The following is a 26091-nucleotide window of genomic DNA, read 5'->3' as shown; positions in this document are numbered from 1 at the left end:
GATTTCTCCCGAGTGAAAAAAATCATCTGCGAGCTCGTAAAAACAGCAAAAATCGCACCGTGTACGCCCGCCTTAACTGTGACTTCTTGTTTCACAGGAGTTTAAATATGAGGAAACACAAAGGCCAAATTCCCTTAATCATCCATCACAATGAGTAAAACCAAAGAATATAGTTCTGATGTGCAGCAAAAGATTGTTGAGCTTCACAAAATAGAAAGTGGTTGTAAGAAAATAGCTAAAGAACTGAAAATACCCATTTTGACCATCAGGGCAATAATTAAGAAGTTCCAATCAACTAAAGATGTTACGAATCTGCCAGGAAGAGGACGTGTGTCTATATTGCCTTAATGGACGGTGAGGAGGAAAGTTTGAGTGGCCAAAGACTCTCCAAGGATCACAGATGGAGAATTGCAGAGATTACTTGAGTCTTGGGGGTCAGAAAGACTATAAAACAAAAAACCAAACAACCCCTTCATCCCCACATGTTGCTTGGGAGGGTTTCAAGAAAAATGCTCCTCGCTCCACAAAAAACAAACTCCTGCATATTCAGTTGTTAGACACGACTGGATCTTCAAAAGGGACCGCATTCTATGGTCAGATGAAACTTAAAAAAAAGCTTTTTGCCAGCAAAGCCACCAGATGTGGTTGGTGCAAACAGGGATAGCAAGTACCCCATGCCTACGGTTAAATATACGGCTGGATTTTATATGTTGTGGACCTATTTTTTTGCTGGAGGTCCTAGACATCTTGTTCAGATACATGGTATTATGGATTCTAGCAAATACCAACAGATAAAAAATCAAAACCTTACGGCCTCTGCTAGAAATCTTATAATGGGCCATGGTTGGATCTTCCTTCAGGACAACGATCCTAAACAAACATCAAAATCAACACAAAAATGTGTTACAGAGCACAAAATGAAGCTTCTGCCATGACCCCGTCCCAGTCCCCTAAACTGAACCCTATAGAAAATGAGTGGGCTGAACTGAAGAGAAGAAGCGCCAACATGAACTTGTGAATATGAAGGATCTGGAGAGATTCTGTTTGGAGGAATGGTCTCTGATCGCTTGTCAGTTATTCTCCAAACTCATCAGGCATTATAGAGCTGGTAAGTCCCGCCCATCCGTAAAACCCCAAGTGGACCTCTAGGTTGAAAAAACGTCAATGCAAGTGAATGGGAGAAAATAATTATTTTCTGGTCCCGTTTGAATTGTGCCCTGAATGTGAACGTATGTTGTCTGTGAATTTTGTAATATAATTTTTCATGTTACGAGTTTGACAGTATATGGTATGATTCTTCAGCTAGCAGTTGTGGAAAAGACATAACGAGAAAGACTACATGTCGCCTATGTGACGTCACCCCATAAAGTTGACTTACCCGTGGTTTTCGCCAACCTCAACGATTTTGTCCTCTCCCTGAAAGAAGGCGGTGAAGTGCACCAAAGACACAGCCATGTTTAGCGGGATCCGTGAGCTAGTGTCCGTGTGCTAGTGGTGGTGACGTTTCAAATGCGTCGAAAGCAAGAGTTGTAGTCCACAAAGTGCTCTCACACAAAGTCTAACCGTATCAAACTTCTACCCGCTAAATTGTAGCATTCTTTACACGAAAAATTATATTAAAAATTCACAGACAACATATGTTCACATTCATGGCACAATTCAAACGGGACCAGAAAATAATTATTTTCTCCCATTCACTTGCATTGACGATTTTTCAACCTAGAGGTCCAGGGGGGTTAGCGGAAGGGGCGGGACTTACCAGCTCTATAGGAGGAGACTCAGAGCTGTTATCTTGGCAAAAGGAGGTTGCAAAAAGTATTTAATAAAAGGCTGCCAATATTTGTGACCAACGTGCTTTGGAGAAAAACATTTATTTCATAATGTGATTTCCCCCCCACTTTCAATTCTTTTAGCTTAATGAAAGGTTAGATTTTTGGCATTTTTTTTAATGAAAGATCAAAAGGATAAACAATGCAGATTTATTTTTTACAGCCATTTTTGATCATATTTACCAGTGGTGCCATTAATTATGACTACAACTGTATGTGTGTGCGTATATATAGCCTACATGCGCACACACACACACACACACACACACACACACACACACACACACACACACAATCAGTATATATAACTTTTATGTTAGATGCAATTAATCACGATTAATCGATTTGACAGCAGTATTATTATATTTAAACAGAGTTGTGATTGTGAGATTGTACTCTAAATTTTTGTTAAACATAGTCCAAAAGAAAGATATATGTTCTTGGGAACTTGGGAATTAACAGCTGCAAGATAAAATGCTGAGTAATTTATGTAAAAAATATACATAAAAATATAGATAAAAAAAAGCTACTACTACTAAAAAAACCCTATTCTTTCTTGAATATATGGGGATGGAATTGCATTGTACTATTCTTTAGAGACTCACCTAATTGTTTAACCAAAAATTCTGAGAAATGTATAAATATCAAGATCTCATTTAATATCAATATCTCATTGTGAGAAGAAAAACTATTTAGATGAAAATAAATGAATGCTGTTGCTTGAATTCCAAGGTGTGGTCAAAATCTTTAGGCTAAAACCTATGTCATTGAATAAAGGTCACAACCTTTGAAATGTGGTCAGATTTAATCCATCTGTGCTTATTTTGTTTTATCCGACCTTCCAACTTCTGATTTAATGCTTCAGATAAGCACTGTGAGTTCTCACGTTTGCTGGTTCCTTTGTTTTGTTTACCTCCCACCGCTGTCTGTCGTCGGCCCGCTGGTTTCCTGGAGAGGTGAAGTTGCTCTATCTTTATTAATTCAACAGGAGGAAGTTTCGGCAGGAAACAGGGAAAGGGATGTGGGCAGTCATATTTACCGATAGGAAGAGAGTGTTTAAGTTGAACCGCTCTACTGAAATCTCTCACTCCAGTCTGACCTCAGCATTAACACTTCTCTCTTCTGGTGTCACCATTATAGAGGGTGGGAAAACTATTCATTTTTATTACTTTAGAAAGTACTAACATATAAGTTACAATGCGTGTTATATTGTACTCTTGTAAAATGAAATTAAAGTTTTTGTTTCAGATAGATAGATAGATAGATAGATAGATAGACAGATATTTAATAGCTCAGGTGTGTGTGTGTGTAAGTGGTTTCCTGCACTGTGTGTGTGTGTTGGCACAGGTCTCTCTTGTGCCTGCATAAGGGTGACTGCAGAGGAAGAGTCTACTGGCCTTTTATTTAGGACTTTCTCCTTTTGTCCGTACTTCTTTCCTTCTAACACATATCAATAACCTTTTTTACCCAAGTTAATCAAGGTTTGTTTCAGCAAAACAGTCATAATTTTGTCACACCCATTGTACCATTTTTAACAAGGGGAGCATTTTGCACAGAACATTTTGTTAAAAAAAAAATCAATAAAAACAAATCCTGTTGTCTATGACATGGCTCCTTTTAAACACTAATATGTTCCACTCAATCCTGATGGACATAATCAAGTCCTTTCCTACATTTGTTTCTTATTGAATATCCTATTTCGCTTAGAAATACATCACATTATGCAAGTAAGATGAGTTTCAAACTCACTTTGTTTTAAATTTTTTGTTTACTACATCCCAGATTAATGTGCGAAAGTCAGTGTTGTTATTGTTGGCTAAAACTAGAACTATTAAAGGGGTCATATAATGCCATTTTTGTACAAGCTAATATGATTCTTTAGGGTCTAAATTAAAAGTTTGTAATATACTTTAATTAAAAATTCTCATTAGTATTGTAAGAAAACACTCATTTTACCTGGTCAAAAACAGCTCTGTTTTCAGCACGCCGTTTCAGTGCATGTGTCTTTAAATGATAATGAGCTTTGCTCACCCCGCCCCTCTGTTCTGTGCGTACACCGTATTAGACATTCTCTGACCGTATCTAACACAATAACCACGTGTTATTCGTTATAAACGTGGGATTATGAATTATATTGAGAACGTCGTACATAGAAAACATGCCGTAATGTACCCTGAGTGTAAACCTTAGACGCATTCATCATGAAGCCTGCAGCAAGGTTTGCAAATTTCGCAAAGATTAATATAAATACTAATATAAAGGTTAATAAAACATTACACTCACATCTTCTGGAGGTTCAGCAGGAACACGTTGGTACCGATCCGTTTTTTTCTCGTTTGTAAAGCTGTCTGGTGTGAAATGATTCGCGCAAACATGAAAGCACAGACGATTGTGGGGAATCCCCGTGAGGGAATCCCCGCGTCAATCCTTTGGGCATATCGCTTCAAAAACAAAACTCAGCCACTGCTTCTTCAACGGCTCGGATTTAGGAACATCCAAATGACTGCTGTGTTCCTTATTACATAAGAACAGAACACCACAATCGCTTAGACGCCATTCTACTCCAGCATATCAACAATGGCGGACTACTATGACGACAGCTGTCACAGCTCGCTCAGGGCGGGTCTTGTGTTGAAACACGGCTGTCAATCACAATCGCGCGAGGGGCGTACGATCTTATGACGTCACAATATCGAACGGCTTGATTTCAGAGATGGTCAAACATATAAGGAGATTAAAACAAAACCACTGGATGGATTTTTATCATGATAGGATGGTTGTGTACAGGCACTGCCAACAGACATTTCAGTGCAATCAACTTGTAAAAGTGCATGTACCATTATATGACCCCTTTAAAACAAATTGAAATGAAATGAATATGAAATAAAATATAAATATTAGATGAAAAAATTAAGTTGAAGTACTAAAATTACTAAAATAGATATAAATTAAAGCTAAATGCAAATAAAAAAATGAAAAAAATGACAAAAGAACAAAATGACTAAAACTTGAAAAATAAAAAAGAATTTAAAATATTTGTAAATACTATAGTAGTGTACAAATAATAGTAGTCAAATCGATTAATTGTGATTAATCACGTCTTTATATTTACTTTGTAAATATATGATATACAGTATGTGTGTATATGTGTACACACACACACATACCACACATACTTTTATGTTAGAGTGATTAATTGTGATTAATCGATTTGACAGTTCTCAATAATACTAAATTAACTCTGCTGTAACTTAATTCGCCCTCAATTTTTTGCATCTTAACCAGCCTAACACAGCTACATTGATTGAACCAATGGTGCGTGTTTGGGGGCGGGACTATCTGTTTATCTGACCAATAGCAGAGAGGGCAGTGTTCAGGAGACTGTTTGAAAGTTATTACTTTTTCAATTTCATTTGGAGGCGTTTGTGGCACAGAAAGAGTGCTTGATATTTAAAACACAAAAACAGATTTCAACTTGGTTTGTTCTCTTCGTAATTAGTGAATTTTTAAAGGGACAGGAAGGTGCGGCATCGTGCGCAGATAAAGAAGGTGTTAAACAGAGACAACACAAGGCTGCTTAAAATGACAGACAGAGTGCCACAGACCCAGCAGAAAGGAGACAGTAGGGGTTGTGATTTGGGGATGGCAGTAAAGCATTTGCATAAAGGGCAGGGCAAAGTGCCCGGCAGTGGAAAGGGTTGGCAACACGCCTCGCAGACTGGCAGAGGGGCGACTGAAGAGAGAAAAATAGTAGAGAGAGAAAGAGCGAGGAGGGGAGGGGGATTTAGTCAATAGTGCATCCCTTGTTCTGCGAGAGGAGGGCCCGGTTTGTTGGCAGAGGCGATGGGGAATCTCTTGTTTGTGTGCTAGATTGCCCCTTTATTTCTTTGATTGCGAAGCGTTCAACACTCGGCAACTGTAGTGCCTGTGTGAATTTGCGTGTGTGTGTGTTTGCAGGGGCATCTGTTCCTGTTTCAGAGTCCCACATCGTGCTTCTAAACTGTGTCAGGGTGTGCTTTAAGTTTTTGCCCCTTCTCTCATTTAAATTCATTTCGCTACGACCACCACAATCAATTTATTGACGTATTCAGCCTAATACGTGATGCTAAAGCTATTAAAAATGGGTCTCTGGGTAATCTCCTTCATTCTAGGTTCTTCATGGGCACAGCTTTGGCATGGCGACTAATCCATTTGCATGCAACATCTCTCTGCCAACCAATCAGAGGGTTTTAATCAAGGCAGAGACCCGTGCCTTCGGCTTGACTCACAGATCCGGCCTTCAAGGTGACGGTCAGCACAGTTACGCTGTAGGCATTTCATGTGCTGCTCGCTGTTTTCTTTTTTTAATACTTTTTTTTGCTATTTAAAGGGTTTGTTCACCCAAAAAATCCCATAATTTACTCACCCTCAAGCCATCCTAGGTGTATATGACTTCTTTGTTTCAGCCAAACACAATCGGAGTTGTATTAAAAAATATCCTGGCTCTTCCAAGCTTTATAATGGGAGTGAATGGAGGGGTGAGATTCAAAATCCCCCCAAATAAAGACCCAAAAAGGGCATCCATCCATTATAAAAGTAATCCATCTGGCTCTAGTGGGTTAATAAAGGCCTTCTGAAGTGAAGTGATGCGTTTTTGGATGAAAAATATAAAAAAATACTTTATAAACTATAATAACTGGTTTACGGTAACAGCCGTACGTGAGTCTAGTTTCAGCGGACGAGTGACCTCTGACCCGACACATGACGTAGGATGTAGGAGTAGCGTAAGCTAGGTGAGAGTAAAGCCTCTCGCGGTTCAAATAACAAACTGAAGTTCCTCCCACATTTCTCTTTTAAAATTCTCTTTAAAAATTTGCTCTATCCTCTGCGCCTCCGTGTTCATCAATACGTCATGCGTCGAGTCAGAGGTCACTCTTCCGCCGGAACTAGACTCGCGTACGGACGTTACCGTTATCTTACTGACCCCAAACATTTGAAAGATCTCTTTGACTATGATCTTTTGACTTGACTTTGAAATATTGACTAATTTGATTGCACTTTAAACTGTTGAGAGTTTATTTAATGTCTTTTGTCTTAAATATATTTTCATGAGAACTAACAACATCGACGCCCATTGACTTTTCAATGTATGGACAAAAAAATAAATACTGAGACATTGCTCAAAATATCTTTTATGTTCCAGAGAAGAAAGAAATCCAAAATTGGATATTTCTCTGCCATATAGTAGGTGAAAAACAATGTGTGACAAGAGTAGTATGTACAAATTCACAGTACTCATAAAAGAGTATCCTAATGACCTAATACTTCCAGCGAGATTCTGAAGTGTGCATATTATGGATTTATGAATGGCAGTGAATCGACAACTGACGCCGTAGGTCGTCATACTACACACACTCATACTATATAACATACTTTTTAGGAGTCGCAAAGTACGTACTTGTTCAAAACATGTGCCTACTCGAGAGCATGTGATTTGGGACGCAGCCAGAATTTTCATTTTTAAGTGCACTGTCCCTTTAAATCCACTGCAGAAGGAGACGTCTGGGCCTGGTTATCAAAAGCAAAGATATGCAGGACTAATGATGTTTCTGAAGGTTTCCTGTGTTCTCCGTCATGCTCTGTAAGCAGTGCTAAGCCTCAGTTTGATTCTCAACGCACATGAAATCAGTGCAGTGGCGGTGGTGTGCATCGGGCCGTATAGATAACTGTGGTATGTCGAAATCGGACACAAGTTAAGTAGGCTCAAGATTTCTGATAATGCCCTTACAATGCAATTGGACGATCAAAAGATCTTGGCCACCAGAGATTAAATTTTTTTTTTTTTTAAATTATCTTTCATTCATTGTAGCAGTAGTTTAGTATAGTATTTTCACTTTAATTTATGTAAATAATTAGCATTTTTTTTTAAGTTAATGGTAATATTGATACATTGGAATCTTTCATATTTTAAAGTCAGCATGTAACAGATGCAATAGTCCTTTCTTCTGATTTTATCCGAGTGAAATGGCTTCACAAATTAGAAAAAAAAAAAGTATGGTGGGACTTGATTTTGTCCATGTGCAATTGATTGGGTGGTTGTGGTTTGCTATTGGTGGATCTCATGTGAGTGACAGGTTGCCCCGCCCTCACACCAATAAACACATCATCAGAGAAGAGAAGAGCTGCAGGAGGGAGGGCAAATATAACAAAAATGAATCATGTGCACGGATAAATCATTTATACTGCAATAGTCCAGAAAAATAAGATTTGTCATTTTTAATTTGATTCCATGGTGACTTTAAAGGAGAACTCCGGTCAATTTTAACATGTTAAACGAGTAATCGATTGTCGAGTTCACGCGCGTGATCATAGGTAACTAAACCTATGCGCGTGAGCTCGACAATCGATTACTATGGACTTCGACCGAAAACAGGAAGTAAACACAGGTATGTGCGCTGGCTGAAATAACATCATTTTTATTAATATCTTTCACATCTACTGCAGTCAGATTCACCGTGTTCACTCTGAAGGAATCACTCACATTGGCTGTGCACTTGTAATGACACATCAAGGATGTTTAGAGGCTAAAAGCAGGTTTAAAACTTGCCCCATTGAAGTCAACAGGGTGCAAATTTTAAAAAGAGGATAACATGGTGTAGGCACATAGACTGTAAAAGTGTAGGCAACACCGATTTTTGTCGTTGTTCTCTGTATTGACAGCACTCCAAATTTACAAAAAAATTAGCTCAATGTTAAAATCGACCGGAGTTCTCCTTTAAGTGTTTCTATCTATCTATCTATCTATCTATCTATCTATCTATCTATCTATCTATCTATCTATCTATCTATCTATCTATCTATCTATCTATCTATCTATCTATCTATCTATCTATCTATCTATCTATCTATCTATCTATCTATCTATCTATCTATCTATCTGTCTGTCCGTCCATCTATCCATCCATCCATCCATTCATTCGTTCCATCCATCCATCTGTCTATCCAGTCGTTCCATCCATCCATCTATCCATCCAGTCGTTCCATCCATCCATCCATCCATCCATCCATCCATCCATCCATCCATCCATCCATCCATCCAGTCGTTCCATCCATCCATCTATCCATCCAGTCGTTACATCCATCCATTCCATCCGTCCATCCATCATCCATCCAGTCGTTCCATCCATCCATCTATCCATCCAGTCGTTCTATCCATCTGTTCCGTCCGTTCCGTCCATCCATCCATCCGTCCAGTCGTTCCATCCATCCATCCGTCCACCGTTCAAACTATATATTTTTTATCTGCACATGAATTCCCTGGGAATTGAACCTTTGACCTTGGCGTTACAAGCGCTAGTCTGCCATTTGAGCTATACAGGAACATCACTGCCAGCCTGCGTGTGCAATCCTTCATCCCTCGTTCCTTTTGGAATCTCTTGCCTCTGGCTTTTTTTGTTTTGTTTTTGCTAAACTACATCCTTTGCAACAACACCTACTCAAGGAATCATGCAGTAATGATTTTCATCAGCGAGCCATCATTGTTTAGTGCAATTACGTGTCTCCTGTTAGCCAAGCGGAAAAGAAAAAACATGTGCATGTATGACATCACAGTTTCACCACAGTATGTTCGAAGGAACTCATTCTGTAGATTTAATCTGTCATCTCCTTTTCTCCTTTCTCTAAAATGTACTTGTATCTAGTCGAGTTTCAACGGCACCGGTGTTAATCCACCGTGTAGCGCAGCACACCTTAACCATTTCCTCCTATTAGTCCCAGGGAATGTGTTGACAAATGAGCTGATGAATTTGGGCTTGATATTTCGCAGGCCTTAACCCTAAAGTGCAGTTCTTCCCAGAGTGCCGTGCAGCTCTTGCGCTCCAGTCTCTCAGGGCCCTCTGGGATACATGTGCTCTCTCTCCACTGCCACAAATTGCTTGCAGATTTTTCACACGTAGTAATGTGCTGGTTTGTAAACTGGGGTAATTGCAAACACCACCGAACAGCTTCAGCTATCGTCATGCATCACTAGCTAGCCACGATCTGTACGGGACGGGGTGCGTCCTCACACCCAAACAGTTTATGGTGGTACGCTAGTACTTGTTAATTCAAAAAGGAAATCTGCATTCATGCTATTAGCAAATGGGGTTGCATATAAAGAAAAGAGAAAGAAGTGTGTGTTTTAGTTCTCTTTGTATGTGTAAACGGATCTGAGAAACAGTTTAACTGATGGTGAAGACATTTTGTTAAAGTGATTCTTGCACTGAGAAGATCCTAAATGATGGTCGTGTGGGGGTATATGGGGCACACAGGGTCACTGGGGCTAGTTGTCACACTTTGTTCACACATATTTCTCAGAGTATAGGTTTATTTTTTAAATTTAAAAAATCTGTAGACACATACTACTGTTCAAAAGTGTGGGGGTTGCAAAGGCTGAATATATTTAATGAAAAATACAGTAAAAACTGTAATATTATTACATTTTAAAATAACGGTTCTCTATGTGAATATATTGTAAAATGTCATTTATTCCTGTGATCAAAGCTGAATTTTCAGCATCATTACTCCAGTCTTCAGTGTCACATGATCCTCCAGAACTCATTTGATACTCAAGAAACATTTCATATTATTAGTATTATCAATGTTGAAAACAGTTATGCTGCTTTATATTTTTATGGAAACTTTTTCAGGATTATTTGATGAATAGAAAGTTCAAAAGAACAGCATTTATTTGAAATAGAAATAACATTATAAACTGTCAGTTTGGATTTATTTAATATCTTTGATGAATAAAATTATTTCTTTTAAAACAAAATTGCACCATTATTTGTAAAAACACAATTTTTGAGTACTTTTGAGTACTAAGTTGTTAAAATGAGAATCTGACAATTCATTATAAGGCCTATATAAAGCCCTAAATTTCATATTAAAACAATCATAAAGCAAAATTATTAATGAAATGGCAATAAAACAATAAAATAGCTCAAATAAATCATATTTAATGATTTTAGTTTATAAAATTATATCCTATAAACCATGTACAATGACTTAAATGTGACAACCTGCTCTGGCATTTATGAAAAATCTTTCAGTTAAAATCTTATTTATCCAATATATATTTTAATGTATCCCAAAAATATTACTTTAAAGGATAAAATTCACTTTTCCCCCTGATTTTAGACTGTTAACAACATGCAAAACCAATTCTTGCTCCCATGTGTCATTGGTAAAAAAAACTGCTGTTGTTTGGAATTGCACATAAACTGCAGGTGTGTGTCTCTGATTGCGTTGATCACCGTTGATGTCACTCGTCGCTGCAAGCGCTCAGTTTTTACTGCGTCTGACTCATCTCAGACTGTCTTTCAGAACTCAGACCTGGAGCGAGAGGAGGCACATGCTGTGCTTTACCTGTGCCAACACACACACCTGCTCTAACCTCACGCTTACACACCTTCACACACGGCCCATGTCTCTGAGGTGAGAGGTTATACATGAGAGTGTGTCCAGTGTCAGACACAATAGACGGCCGTGTGTGTGTGCGTGTGTGTGTGTGTGGGTCAGCTGTCTCTTTACCGCCATGGTTTTGTCCACGCTGGCATGTCCTCCCGATAGCGCGTGTTAGCACATGATTCTCCACCTCCCTCAACGTCTGTCATGTTGGTATTTATCACATTTTTACTCTGTCTCTCACTGTCTCATTCGAGGCCGGCCTCCTTCCTCTTTTAAAAATGATTCCAACAGCCTCTTTGTCTCTTTATTGTCAGAGTGTCTTTGGCCTGTAAGGGGCAGAATCGGCCATCACGTCTGTCTTCATTATGCAGTTTGAGGGTCACGGTGGGTCACACCCGCAGGGAGGGTCACGGACGCGCAGCGGGCAAAACCAACAAAACCCAAAATCTCTCTCATTAAACCTGCCTGCTTTCCCCAGTGGTCCACACACCAGAATTATACCTGCAGATAAAAAGACACTATATGACCCAGAAACAATATCTAATATATTGTAGAACATGCATACTTATTCATTCATCTTCAGAATTAAATATTTTCAATAATTAGTTATTCATTTATATGCGTTTCAAAACCTTTTAGGATGTAAATGTAGCAATCACTTTAATTAGTTATAAACTAAATCTAGCAAATATACCACCTTCTCCAAATATTTAAATTCATGTTTTTCTTTTGCATTTGACTAAAACATTTTAATTTGTGATGTATGATCTTTCAGGCTCCAGACTAATTTGACTCATTTAGCTTGGGTGTTTAAAAATAATAATAATAGTAAGAGGAGGAAGGCCTTTTATTAGCTTTTTTAGAGTAGGCTAAATATATTTCATAGGAGAAGACATGGTCATTTCCAAGTATTTAAAAGCATTGATGGTTCTGATATTTCTTAGAAAGTGAAGTCACATTTTTAAATCTAACATTTCACCATAACACAATTTTTTTTCACTAGCTGTCTCTAAAAATTATATTCATTCATGATAAAACAATACCATGATTTTAATATCCAATATTTTAAAAAGCCTTTGCCTTAAATATCACTGCTGCATTGCTGGCACTGAAAAGCGAGGTAAATGAATTTTAACGGGTGTGTTTTTATTTCGTTTTCTGTTTCAGTAAATCACGGTCGGTGAGTTTCACTCCTCTCGTTTTGGGTATCTCAGAAAATGATCTTATTATTTTATCTGATATTACGCGATATTGCTATCTAACATTTCGATTAAATCTGTTTCTTATCAATATAATGATATCTTGTTTAAGCTAGACTAATCACTGCAGTTGTCAGGAGTTATTTTTAAAGCGCTGGACTGTAATTGAATTCGTCTTTCGTGCTGTAGCCTGTTCAATATTAGGCTATGTTCTCTTTCCCCCCTCTAAATAACCCGATAAAATGCGCCTGGATTCGACATCGTTCTATTCAGTAACCGAATATAATAATTTAAAGTGCTTTAACAGAAAGCATCCGAAAAGATTCACAAGGGAAAATCATCAATATTCAACTACCAAAGGCGGCCGCGCGCGTTCTCGTGTTTGATTGAATCGCCAGTCAAAAATATCTGAGAAACTTTTGTGGATTCTTGAAAATTAGTGTTTTTATTTTAGGCTTCCAGTGTTTATTATTTTTGTTTTTCATGTTTTTCCCCCCTTTATTGTTGCGTCAGCTCTGTAAAACTAATGATCACATTTCCTTTAGCCTAGAGTGCAACTTTGCCAACTTGACAGCAAGTTCTCAGTTTAAATAGGCTAGGCTATAGTCCTCTATTGTTATCTATAGCTCAAATATCTAAACAAAATTTAGTTAATAACAAGATTAATCATGTGAGTGGGTAAAGTTTTTGATTGGGCTAAGAAAAGTTTGATAGGCCTTACAAGAAAAAAAAAAGTCTTTCCATCACTGCTTTGTTTCTCCTATCGCAGCATGTCGTTTTAGACTAAGTGTGTTACTTGATTATGAATTTTGAACATTTTATGCCAGGAAAATGTATTTGCTTTAAGCCTATATGCCAATAATTTGTGCAATTTTTGTTGTATAGCCCAGCCTACATTATTCCAAATTGTGCCTGCTTGGATGATCAAGTAATTTTCTTTGGCCAAACAGTTTTTTTCCCCCTGCATTGATTGGAAGGTGCTTGTGTGTGTTTTTGTTATTATTAATTGATTTTACCGTCAGTGACAAACTAACACAAATGATTCTCTGGCGCGCGACTCCAAACACTCTTTCCAGCTCGTTCATTTCCATCAGACTGCTGCCTGGCACACACTTGAGAGATGATGTCTTCTCTCTTTTAAGCATTAATATTGTAAGAAACAGGCGAAAGGGAAAAATAACAGCTATTATTTTTAATTGAGCTGGCAGAAATCTTGGGCTCCTCATCATTTTTGTTCAAAATGGCGGACGTGATGCGCACGTATCACGCGCCGCTGATGTTACTTGGCAAACGTTAAGAAACAAACAAGTAAACGTTAAACGCTGATTTTCTAACTGTGAACGGTATTTCAGGATTTTCCTGACCTCTTTGATGAGCAACAGGCCTTGTGGTGGGATCTTAGGTAAGAAACCAGGCCATTTATTTGGTGACAGGACAGACACAGGGTTGGAAATAATTGCCGTGAATATAAAAAAAAAAAAAAAAGAAAAAGATTTAACTTCAAACATTTAAACCCTTCAAATATTTAACCTTTCAGTTGGCTTACTAGTTACATTTTTGGTGAAAATCTTTTTATATGTTCGAAAATCTCATTGAAAGCAATGACAGGCCCAGAAGTAAAATAGTTAGCCTAAAGCGGTTTATGAATCTTCCATGATTATATTTACAGTAGCAAAAATAAAATGCACAAATGTTCAATTGGCTAAATCTAAGGCCAAGTAATAGTAGGATATATAGTTCATTAGCCTAATAACTTTGTCAGCTGTTTATGGTTGACAAGCAACGAATAGCCTATAATATCGTTAACTGTCTAGTTGGCCTATAAACAGAATATTTGGACGTTTTTGTTTTCAACACTTAATTGGCGCTTCGCAAATTTTTAGACAATAATAGATATGTTTGAGTGTCCATGAGACCTTGATTTTTTTCTTGATGTTTTTGGCAGGAATGACAGCCTACTGGAGTGGGTTGCACCTTAAGTTTATGAGCTAAATGTGTAACATATAAACTACTTATGGATATTATTGATTTATGATATTTTAGTACACAAGCAAAGGACAAATCATGTGAAAAATCACTTTGTTTCAGCATCTAGTTTTTGCATAGTGACATAAAAAGCAAAAAGTGTCTCTACTGTACTCAGTCTACCCCTAGCTGTTTGTTATACTGTTATAGGCTACTTAATAGTTGTTATTTATTAGTCTGTAGGCCTAACAGTTTAATATATTTTAAATAACTTATTTTTTAACAATAATAATATATATATATATATATATATATATATATATATGTGTGTGTGTATATATATATATATATATATATATATATATATATATATATATATATATATATATATATATATTTAATTATTATATTATCTTTTTTTTTTTTTTTTTTTACAAATCAATAGGTCTACTAATTAAAATTTAATTAAAGTATTATTCAAAAAGTAATAGCATGTTTTTGATTTTGTAAAATGCCTATTCTCGGACGCTGCTATCCTACAGAATAAGTGATTGTGCTTTAGGCAAGTGAACTTTCAAATGCACATGTTGATCAGGACCTAATTATCTCATACCCGCACTGGTAGGAAGCCATTAAGGGCTGTGTTTCAAACAGAGAAGGGATTGTTTGAAATAAAGGTGCTGCTTTTATTGAATCAAATGCATTCATAAACAAATTCTGCTCTCCTCTGGTTGTGTGCTTCAATTAGCATCTTATTAGAGACCTCAAGCAGGTGTTGGTTTTGACACGTAGGCTCAGATTTGAAAGAGGAAACACTAATGAAGAGTTTTACTGCGACGGGAGAGCGTTATCACCATACATCCGTCCAATGAGGCTTCCTTGGTCTCTCATTTAAGAGATATTTGCATATGTTTGCTAATCCAGCATTTCAAATCAATTTCCTTGTCTTGTTTTTTTTTTTTTTTTTCGTGGGAAGAACAGCATCCAAGCAGTCATTCAGTGATTTTTTTTGTTTTGTTTGTTTGTAGAACATCAACAAGAATTGATCAGCAGCTCCGTCTATGACTCGTTCAGGTTTCAGATCTGAATATCTCCTGCTTTATGCTGTAAGCAGCTGTTGTTTTAAATTCTTTTTGACTGCATGATGATAGTATTCCCGAAACTCAGATAAAAGTTTACGATTACATGTGCAGGGGAAAAAAACACACACAGTATTTGCACTCACAGTTAAATCAATCAGTCGAAAAGCGTTTTAGATCATTCACTGGCAGATTTCTGATACATATTAACTTTGAATTGAATGCTGGAAAACCTCACGGATGTGACCAAAACAAGTTCTCGTTTTTCCCTTTGGAGGGATCTTATAGAATCTGTCGTCATACTCATTAAAACCTTCACGAAGATGGCTGATGGGAGATTTCAGAGCTGACACAACTTCTGGTACAATAGTTTTTTTTTTTTCAGCAAACTCAATATTTATTCAACGTCACCCCGAACAACTTTTGCAAAGTTTTTTGAGCAACTAAGTCAGATATGCTTCATTGCGCTCCTTTGTGTTGGGTGTTTTCGCAGACAAACACAGCATATGTTTGTTTTAAATTAGAGATGCACATGGGGAGCGCGGGGTGCGCGGTCGCTTTCGTCTTTGTCTCGGCCGCTAAATCCACAAGCAGCTGCCGGCTGCAGGGTCTGCTGGGAGTTTTCGGAGCGCTTTCTCCCATCAGCCCGTGCCAAGGTGGCATTACGCAAGCCGGGGAGAGGGGAGGTGGAGGGAGGGTCTGGTGGAGCCACAGCGTCGGTCAACGCAACCCAGACTTAACAACACAGTTGCCATGACAAGCTTGATGGGATGCTGAACTTTGCCTCGGTGGTGGATCGGAACTTGTCAAACTGGCAAATTGTGCACCATCGGACTGGACTGGGTGCTCTTGCTCTCTCACTCGCTCTCTCCCTCTCTCTCTCTCTCTCGTTCTGCCACCAACCCCCCTCCTCCTCTCTTTCCCCTCCCTTTCAGCTCTTCAAGCTAACGTATTGGCTGAGCTACAGGCATCTTGTTGCCAAATAGGTGGGCCCTATACTCGTGTTGGCAAAGACTCAGGCAATGGTTAAGGAAAGAACGCGGAGAGGAAGAGAGCGATCGAGGGAGAGAGAGAGAGAGAGAGAGAGAGAGAGAGTTGGAGAGAAAAGGAGTAAAAAAAGCAGCAGCACTTGGGTTTGCCAGCGGTCCTGCGAGCTCGTCCAACATTGATTCGGTTCTCTTTTTTTTCCTGCCTGTATTCTGTTCTTTGCATTAGCCAGCTAACTCCCCCCACCCCCCACCCCCCTTCGTGCATGCATGTGCGCGTGTGTGCCTGCGTTGTGTGTGTGTGTGTGCCGCGCTCTCTGAGTTTTCTGCCGGATCCAAAGATCTAAGAAAACACTCATTGGTCTTTGCCAAGGATTTTTTTTCCCGGCATTGTTTAGATTTTTTAAAAAAAATAATTTGGAAAGCAAAAGCATTTATTTTGAGCGCTGCCGCCTTTCTAGTTCTATTTTTTTTTTCTGGTGCACACACACCTTAATTTTTTTCAAAATTATTATTTTTTTTTTTCTTCTTTCTTTTTTTTCTTTTTTTTTTTTTTAAATCTTGTCATTTTACCTGGAACCTGTTTGCGGCAAAAGCAAAGCAAAATTTCCTGATCTTGAAAATTAACTTCTTTCCGCCGGCAATTGGAGCATCTCCAGTCTTCTTTCCTTTTTTCCCCAAGTTTTTTTTTTTTTGTCGCCAATTCTTCATCGTTGCCAAGCCAGCAGTTGTTGTTTCGGCGTGAGTGGCAAAGAACTGGTGCGGGTGGAATTTTTTTTTCTATCCTGAACGGCGTGCCAAATTTATGATGAGAGTGCAAAATGGTAACTACCAGCCTTTCTCTCTCTTTCTGCTCCTGTCTGCAGTGTGCTTTTCATGGTGCTATCTCGATTGTGGAAATGTGAACATGCCTGGATTTCTGCAGCACAGCAGCCCGCAGAGAGCTTTTGATGGCAGGTCTTGAAGGGACGCAGTTTAACCGCGGTCTTGTTGTGGCGAGAGTTGGCGGAGAGGGTCTGGGGCACGGCGGGCCTGGCACTGGGGCACCGTGGCGCGGTTTAGGCTTTGTCACTGAGCGTTGTGTGGTGAAGGTATTATTGGAGAGCTGAATGAGTCTTCCGTTGCCGTGGGGATCGCCAAGCTTTTCTTGGCCTGTCTTGAGCTAAAGAAGCTGCTTTCTGTGAATCGCAGAGCCCTGGAATTCCTGCACTGGCTCTGCAACGTTTTACTTTGCAATTTACTTAAGTATTTTATTCATTTAGAGTAATTGTGTCTGAGCTTAAGGAGATTTTGATGCATGCTTCTGTGAGGAGAATTTTCAATTGAAAGTTAATCCTTGTAATGTAAATCCTTATTTTAAAGTATAAATATCTAAACGTCGGGATAAATGTAAAATGTAAAAAACGGGATAAATGTACTTGAGGAACAAAATTGATTAGGATAAGAAAATATCCTGAATTAAGCTTACTTTATGTAAATGTTTTTATACTTTTGATTTCAGCTTAAAACTCTCAAATTTGTGAGCTTTATGCTTAAAACTGAAAACTTCATTCAGCATGCATTCTCTAGTATTTGAACTATTTTCTTTTTTAGGATGTTTGAATGTTTTTACTGGAAAAGCAAGACTAAAATAAATATAATTGCATGCAATGCACTGTTTTCCAAAGTTCTCAAATATCTTCTCATTTACTTGAGCTCTGAAATCCCTCTCTCTTTTTTTGTTGTTGTCGTCCACCAGGATGAATTTCATCCCTTCATCGAGGCTTTGCTGCCACACGTCCGTGCGTTCTCCTACACCTGGTTCAACCTCCAGGCCCGCAAGCGCAAGTACTTCAAGAAGCACGAGAAACGCATGACGAAGGACGAGGAGCGCGCCGTCAAAGACGAACTCCTGGGCGAGAAGCCCGAGATCAAGCAGAAGTGGGCGTCCCGTCTGCTCGCCAAGCTCCGCAAAGACATCCGCCCGGAGTTTCGCGAGGACTTCGTGCTCACCATCACGGGGAAGAAGCCGCCGTGCTGCGTGCTGTCCAACCCCGACCAGAAGGGCAAGATCCGGCGCATCGACTGCCTGCGGCAAGCGGACAAGGTCTGGCGCCTGGACCTGGTGATGGTTATCCTGTTCAAGGGGAGTCCGCTGGAGAGCACGGATGGAGAGAGGCTGGTCAAGTCCCCGCAGTGCTCAAACCACGGCCTCTGCGTGCAGCCGCACCACATCGGGGTGTCCGTCAAAGAGCTGGACCTGTATCTGGCCTACTTCGTCCACTCGCCAGGTGAGTCCCGCCGCCGTGTAACCCGGTTCAGGAAACACGGTCCAGATCCGCTCCGGGCTGCGATCCAAAAACACACTCCAATGCAAATGTATGCAAATAACAGTCTTTGTTGTGTTTATTTCTTTGTGTTTTTAGCTTGGTGTTCTGATCATTTCTGTGAAAATGATGACTTTTTGCTTGACTTTGTGTGTGTGTGAACTGGTTTACAGGTCATGTATGTTGCAGCGTGTAACATAGTGCAACCATGTCTCTGATAGTTGTGCTTATGTGTCTGAGTGTGTGTGTGTGTTTAAATGTCAGATTGTGTATCGTGGCAGTGGCAGCTGGCCTTCTCCCAGCTGGTGTGAAGGCTACACACACACACACACACACACACACACAGGTCACTTACACCGCTGTCCTTAAACACACACCTATAATCAGAATGATCACATTCTCATAGACACATTTACTTTTAATTTACATTTTATTCAGTCTCAATTTATGCATTTTATTAATTAATTTAATAATTTATTTTTATATATTTTGCTCAGGATTGAAAGAAATGTGAAAATTAGATATTAAAATCAGTCCATTGGCATTAAAATTGGAAACAATCAAATTATATTCATTAAACTTCATGAATTGGATATTCATGGATATTTTTCCAGGTTTTCAGGAAGAATGCCTTTACCAATATTTTTATAATAATAAACAATATAATGACCAAGACTAATAACACAATTAGTGTTTAATTTTATGCATTTTGTTCATTTAGTTTTTATGTAAATTATTTAATTATTTACTAATGTATTTATTTTTATATTTAAATGCATTTATTTATCTATTTATTTATTTATGTAGTTATGTATTTGATTAGGGTTAGGGTTGTGGTTATGGTTTTGTTGCATTTGCAAGTATTTATTTGTCAGATGCACTATATGTTGGTCACCATATTGGTGGCAGTTCCTGGGAAAAAAACAGAAATAGACACTCGCAAACAGCACAATATTATATCTGCAGCTATTTGCTATCTGCAGCTCAGACGTTTAGCTATTATCTGTGCACTCAGAACAGGCAATATATGAACAGGCAACATTTGACGATGGTTTTTCTCCTTTGTTGTGACACAGAGCCATAATTCTGTTTGTTGGCAGGGGCGCTGAGAGAGATTTTGTTGCTCATGCCGAGTTTCCCTTTTGCACCGCGTGGAACTGAGCGTCAGTTAGCCGGTTCACCATGCCGTTCTTTTCCTGTTTAACGGAATGCCAGGACTCAGATTATCTCCTGCTGACCCGGCCCAATCTCCTGCCTTAATCCGGACGCTATTAAAACGGCCCGATGGCTCATTGTTCCGGCCACATCCGCTTTGCCACATCCACACTGATGCAACATAACTGCCCCGTTTTTCACTCTCCTTAAACGCAGACAGACCTTGTTTCACGAAGTCTGTATTTTCTAAAGATTACACTCAAAGCAAACACTTGCGTGTATTTTTCGACTGCAGTTTAAAACGGCTAGAGCAAGCTGTGGGAGCGCCTGCCAAAAAACCAGGCCTGGTTTAGATCACTTCTGCTTTTGCTGTCTCTAAAAATCAGCGTTTACATTTCGGCCCCGGCATTCGAACAACAACACGTACTGTGATGTTTGCGCGCTGTAGGTCAGGTGTTATAAAGCACGATTTGTGTATCATTTACACTTCAGGTTCTGTTTCACCAGCACATGCCGGACAAGCGGCCGTTTGGTGGTTTATTGAGGAGATGCGTGTCGTATCGCCCTTCGGGAGCGATTTAATGACGTTAAACTTTGCAGAAACGCGCTGGTTAAATACCTAGGAGCACGATGGCGTAATTACGCTCAGTCTTCTGGTCGTGCGCCGGCTGTATTAACGATGATGATTAATGGGAGTTGTTGACGAGCATCTCAGATCGACCGTCTCGCGCCGCTCCCAAAAAAAAAAAAAAAAAAAAATTGTGTTTTTCTTGCGTTTGTCAGAATGATGGATGCTTTCTCTCGGGTTAGTCATCGCTGGAGCTCACCACGTCATGCGGCTCCCATTATCGCGCAGTCATGATAAAAACATGTGCCTGCTCTCATCTCTAATCGAGCTGTGTCCAGCTCAGACAAGCCAAGTTCTGGAGTCAGACGGCGGCTGTACAGATCTGGGTTGTAAAGACGAGAGAGAGAGCCGTACACGCTGAAAGGAGGGGAACTAATGCTGGCCTTTTCCTTTCAGAAAAGGAAATGGATGTATATAGTCGAATGACAATAGGCTCTTAAAGTGCGGTCAAGCGTTAAATCGCTTGTTTCACAGCGAATCATCCATTCAGGATCGTTTCCACAGCTTTCAGAAGTGTTAGAGATATCAGAGAGGTGTTGCGATTCTAGCGGGAGCTTAAAAATAAAGAGTCTGCTGACTGTTTAAATTAATATTTACATTTATCAGTTTTTTTGCGACGGTTTGGGCATCTCTCCAGTAAGATTGGTTGCCGTCAGACCTTTGGGCAGCCGTGTTTCTTCTTGGCTGGTAAAGAAGGTGTTGTGGAACAGATTCCCGCTGCCCCAGGCTTTGAGGCCCGTAAGCCAGACCGACAGCAGACAGTCACCCGCACTGACCACTGACATGACACTTTACTCACCTTTACATTTCATTTGGACCTGGAGTCTTTTTAGCAATGTGATTGAGTTAGTTGGGTCACATTCAGGAAGCTGGTTTTCCTGTGTTTATTGTGTTTGTGAGAGAGAGTTTGTTTAATTACAGGTGCTGGAAAAATATTCCATTTGGATTTTGCTAAATCTGTATGTTATAACTAATTTGTTTGGATACTAGAAAATGGAGAAAATGCTAAAATATTTACTTTAGTGCTGGCAGGAAAAAACATTATTGTAATTTTCATAATTACATTTTTATTCTAAACATTTAAAAACTTTTAATATTAGGGTTCATAAAATATTTTTTATTTGTTAATACTATTTTTAATGTTTTTTGAATAAATGTATTCATGAGTCTAATGATTTTTTCAAATCTTCCATTTTGTCAGCAAATTTATACATTTTTAAATTCGTTATAATAAAATAGAAAGCAAAAAGGCATGAAACATCATTTAAATTACATTCTAGAGTTTTTTATTGGTGTATTTGTAATACGTTTTTTTTAAATACTTTTTTTGCATATCATATAATTATCTTTGCTTTATTTTTGTGTGTAGGTAAAATATACAAATACTAATTTCTTTAAAGATTTTTACAATAGTTGACTCAGCAATTATGTGTGTGGAAAACACAGCATATCAGATGATATACATTTATTTATTAATTTGATGGAAATAGGATGGAAAAAAGCATGAGAAATGTAGTGTGTGCGTTTGTGGTTCAGGTATTCTCTATGTTCCCTACATTTTGTCCCACATGGATAGTAAAACCATTTTTTTTTTTTATTATCTTTTTTGGTCATATATCATAACATATATCATGCAAAATGCTATTGTTTTGAAAGCATAAAAATGCAGAAGGGGTAGGGGATAGAATGTACAGTATAAAAATCATTGTCTAATAGAAAAAAAAGCTACATAAAACATGAAAACCCAACGTGTGTGTGTTGTAGTTGAGTTGTTTTTCCTCTGTTTTAACACTCGTGATCTCATCACCAGGAGAGAAAGTCAAAAACAGCAGAATTCAGAAGAAATCTATAGATGAGAACAAACGGCGCAGCTGAAATGGAAAATGGGAGAAATGTCGGAGGAGGAGAAGGATTGACTTTGGCTCGCACTGCTTTTCTTTACGGCCTTTCGTTTGGATGAAACGGGCCAATAAATCTTGCAAAGATTTAAAACCATATACTAGACACACAAACATACAAGCAAACACGAGGAACAAAAATCACTGTTAACCAGAGATTTGAATATTCTCTGGCAGTTTAAAAGAAATAATTTCAACAATAACTACACCAAAATGAATCCTCCTCCTTATCAACCATTAATTATTGTTAATATAACTATTTGCATTGTAGCATTTGTTAAAACGGAGAATAGAACAGCGGGCAGAGAATAAAGACGGTGTAAAATGCCAAGATGGAAACAAAAGCCGGTCTGCGAAGGGAACTTCGGCTGGTGTGTGTGTTTGGCACTGCCGCACGGATCTCAGCTTTTCAAATCACGCCACACGCTCTGCCAACATCCCTCTCTCTTTCCCAGCCTCTCCTTCCATTTAACCCGCTTTTTCAGGCCCTATCCTCTGCTTTTCCCCTCTCGCCATCTCAACACCTCCGTCACGACGCCGACGGGAAAAACAAGCCTCTACGCAATTCCGTGTAGAAATACGGCTTTCTTTCGCATTTATTTCAGGGCTCTTGTTTTGAAGCATTTCTCTTTTTCTTTTTTTTTAATGATTCAGGAATTGGCCGCGGCGAACGATCCCATACGCTGCGATAGCCGTGTTCCAAATCAAAATGGAGAGTTTGGCAGCGCTGACTTTGGCTGCCGGGCGTCTGTCTGGGATGTTAGACGTGAAAAAAAAGACTGGTTCGATAGATCATCCGGCTAATCGTGTTTAAGTACATGTATTTTTACACCCAAATAACCCTTCACGCGTCACCCCGAACGGTCAAACTGTCGCCAGCCGAATTAAAGTGTGTTTAAACTTCTAAAGTGTGTCAGTGGAACCGGCTGAAGCTGGCATGAGTGCATGACACTTTTGACAAGCGGGTTTTACCAGATGAGAGTCACAGAGTTTGACATAAGCCCTTATAGGAATGCCGTGTATTTGCGCACTGGCGTTGTTTATATATGGGTGTGTACGGCGTGCTATGAGTGACACGGCGGACAGGCTAATAGCGGCAGTCAGACTGAGCGAATAATGATTGGAAAATGAGGGCTATTATTGAAGTAGAGTAAACAGCACAGGACTCTGGTGAAAAGACCTCATTCAGCACAGCGCTGGAGTGCAGGGTCTTTCTTCTCCTCAGGGGTCCTCCTGCCGCTCTCAGAATCCGCCTTTTGTTCACCGCCGAGACGGACAGAGAGAGAGAGGGATGAAGCCCGCGCCGCGCTAACCAGACCGCCGTTTGGTCGTGTCCACGGGGCCGTTTCTTCACCGCAACAGTAGAAGCACACAAACTGCCCTTATGAAAAGAAAAAAAAATCCAGCACGGTAATGCAGTAAATCTGCTGATATGCAGAAATTTACCATGCTATATCGAATGGTACTGTGGCAGAAATATGAACTATACAGTGATGGTATCAGATGATAATGCTATGATACGAATTTTTAGTGCCGCAGCTTTGCCCTTAGAGAAATTTAGTGTGTGTGTGTGTGTGTGTGTTTTACCATAGTAATACTGATTTGTATTTCCCCTTACAAAATTACCATTTTATACGAATACAACCACCATGTTTTATTTTTACATACCATGGTGATATAGTAAATATTTGTCCCTCTGGTTTGTTTTTACCTTATGTTATTAAGTTAAACTAGCAAAAAAGTACCTTACATTGGTAGTACCATGTTTTTTGTATATATATATTTAGTCACTTTTACCAATGCATGACAACATCGTACCATTATAATACAGCAAATTTATGACTTGCTGATTTGTATTTCTCTTACAAAGATTTCTATGACGTACTAACAAAAACAACAATTGTATTGGACTACCATGTTTTTTTTTCATGGTACCATGGTGATAGAGTAAATATTGTACACATAAGTTTGTTTATCCCATTACAAAAAATGTATTACACTAACAAAAAAGTACCATGATATTTTTTATTTTTTTATTTAGAACTTCTGTCCAAGTGTACCATGGTACTTTTTACTCTAACATAAATTTGGTACTACCATGGTGTTTTTGAACATGGTTGTAGCATTGTGAACAGTACATTTACTTTCCTTACCAGCATTTACCATAGTAAATTAACAAAAAGTACCGTGGTACTACCATGTTGTTGTTGTTCTTTTCAACAGACTTGCATTTGTCACAACATAGTGCCATAATAATAAAGTAACTTAATTTATTTATAGTTATTTTCTGATGAATACTAACAGAAAATTACCTTGGTATATTTGAAAAAGTACCATGGTTCAGTACCATTTTATATACAAGTAAAAATAAAAAATTAAAATAAAAAAAAACTACTGAAACCAAACTTTTAAATGTTAGTTTTTTATAACATTGATACTAATAATAAATGTTTATTGATCATCAAATCATCATATTAGAATGATTTCTGAAGGATCATGTGACACTGAAAACTTTGATCACAGGAATAAAGTACATTTTAAAATAGATTTGCATAGTTATTATAAATTGTATTTGTAATATTAGAATATTTCACAATATTACAGTTTTTACTGTATTTTTGATCATATAAATGCAGCCTTTGTGAGAATAAGTTACTACTTTCAAAAACTGTATATATATAAATTTCCAAATTTTTTTAGTCAGTCAGATTTTATGACTGGTGGTTAAGGTTACCACATTTTTATTGTAGTAACATCCACAACTGAACAAATTTGTAAATGTTTCAGAAACTTCTCACAATGCTTCAGGGCTGCGTGGCGCTGTATGTGAAGAGTGAATGCTAATGCATGGATGTTTGCTTGGAGTCAGTGCGTGAGCAGGTTTTCATCTGTGTGAAAGCACATGCTTCTGTGTGTGTGTGTGTGTGTGTGTGTGTGTGCGTGTGTGTGTGTGTGTGTGAGTGCACGCGAGCGAGAGAGAAAAAAACGCATCAGGGCAGCTCAGGGGCGCGGAGTGTAAACTAGGTGCTAATGCCTCCTTTTGCCTGTTTTGTCAGTGCAAACGTTCTAATTAATGGGAATGGAATAAATAAATTAAGCGGCCACGTCTCTCCACAGCTGAGCAGAGAGAGAGAGCGAAAGACAGAGAGAGCGGCTGTGAATTTCTCTTCCTGTTCCACTTATCATGTTATGACCTATTAGTCCGGGCTTTGATGCAGAGGCTTTTGTCAACACACACAAAGGCAGCTTTATTCCGTCGGATTTATGAGGTATTCATGTAACTAATAAAATCATTTTCCTCCAAATTTGAATTCATTGTGCATGTAATTAACTTTGCTGAGGGAGCGCTAAAATATATGCAAGTAAAGAGCCAGTGCTGGTTAGTGGTGTTTACCGAGTCAAGCATCACTAGTACTGTTACTTAGAGGTTAAGTGATTTGAAGTAACTCAGAACACCAAGTACTAAACTTTGTGTTTGTGTTGTGGTATTTTTCCATTGGGAATGCCTCTGTCCCATAATCCCTTGCATCATTCACAACCTGTACAGACCCCTGTTTATCCTGATACTTCTTGGCGTTCCAGTCTTTGCCTCCCTCTCTCTCTCTCTCTCTCTCTCTCTC

At 38.7% G+C, this 26091-nt stretch overlaps 1 protein-coding gene across 1 annotated transcript in view; it reads left to right on the top strand.

Moving 5' to 3' along the window:
* Window positions 1-26091, top strand: part of nfixb (nuclear factor I/Xb) — a 186091-nt gene that overhangs the window by 64058 nt on the left and 95942 nt on the right. Inside the window, 1 exon segment of the mRNA XM_081375246.1 lies at window positions 18223-18754. Coding sequence (XP_081231372.1) covers window positions 18223-18754 — 532 coding nt within the window.

Source organism: Scardinius erythrophthalmus (genome assembly GCF_964197995.2).
Source record: "Scardinius erythrophthalmus genome assembly, chromosome: 1".
In the NCBI taxonomy this organism is placed as follows: domain Eukaryota; kingdom Metazoa; phylum Chordata; class Actinopteri; order Cypriniformes; family Leuciscidae; genus Scardinius; species Scardinius erythrophthalmus.
Note: the sequence above shows the minus strand (reverse complement) of the source record. Positions and strands in the feature narration are given on the sequence as shown.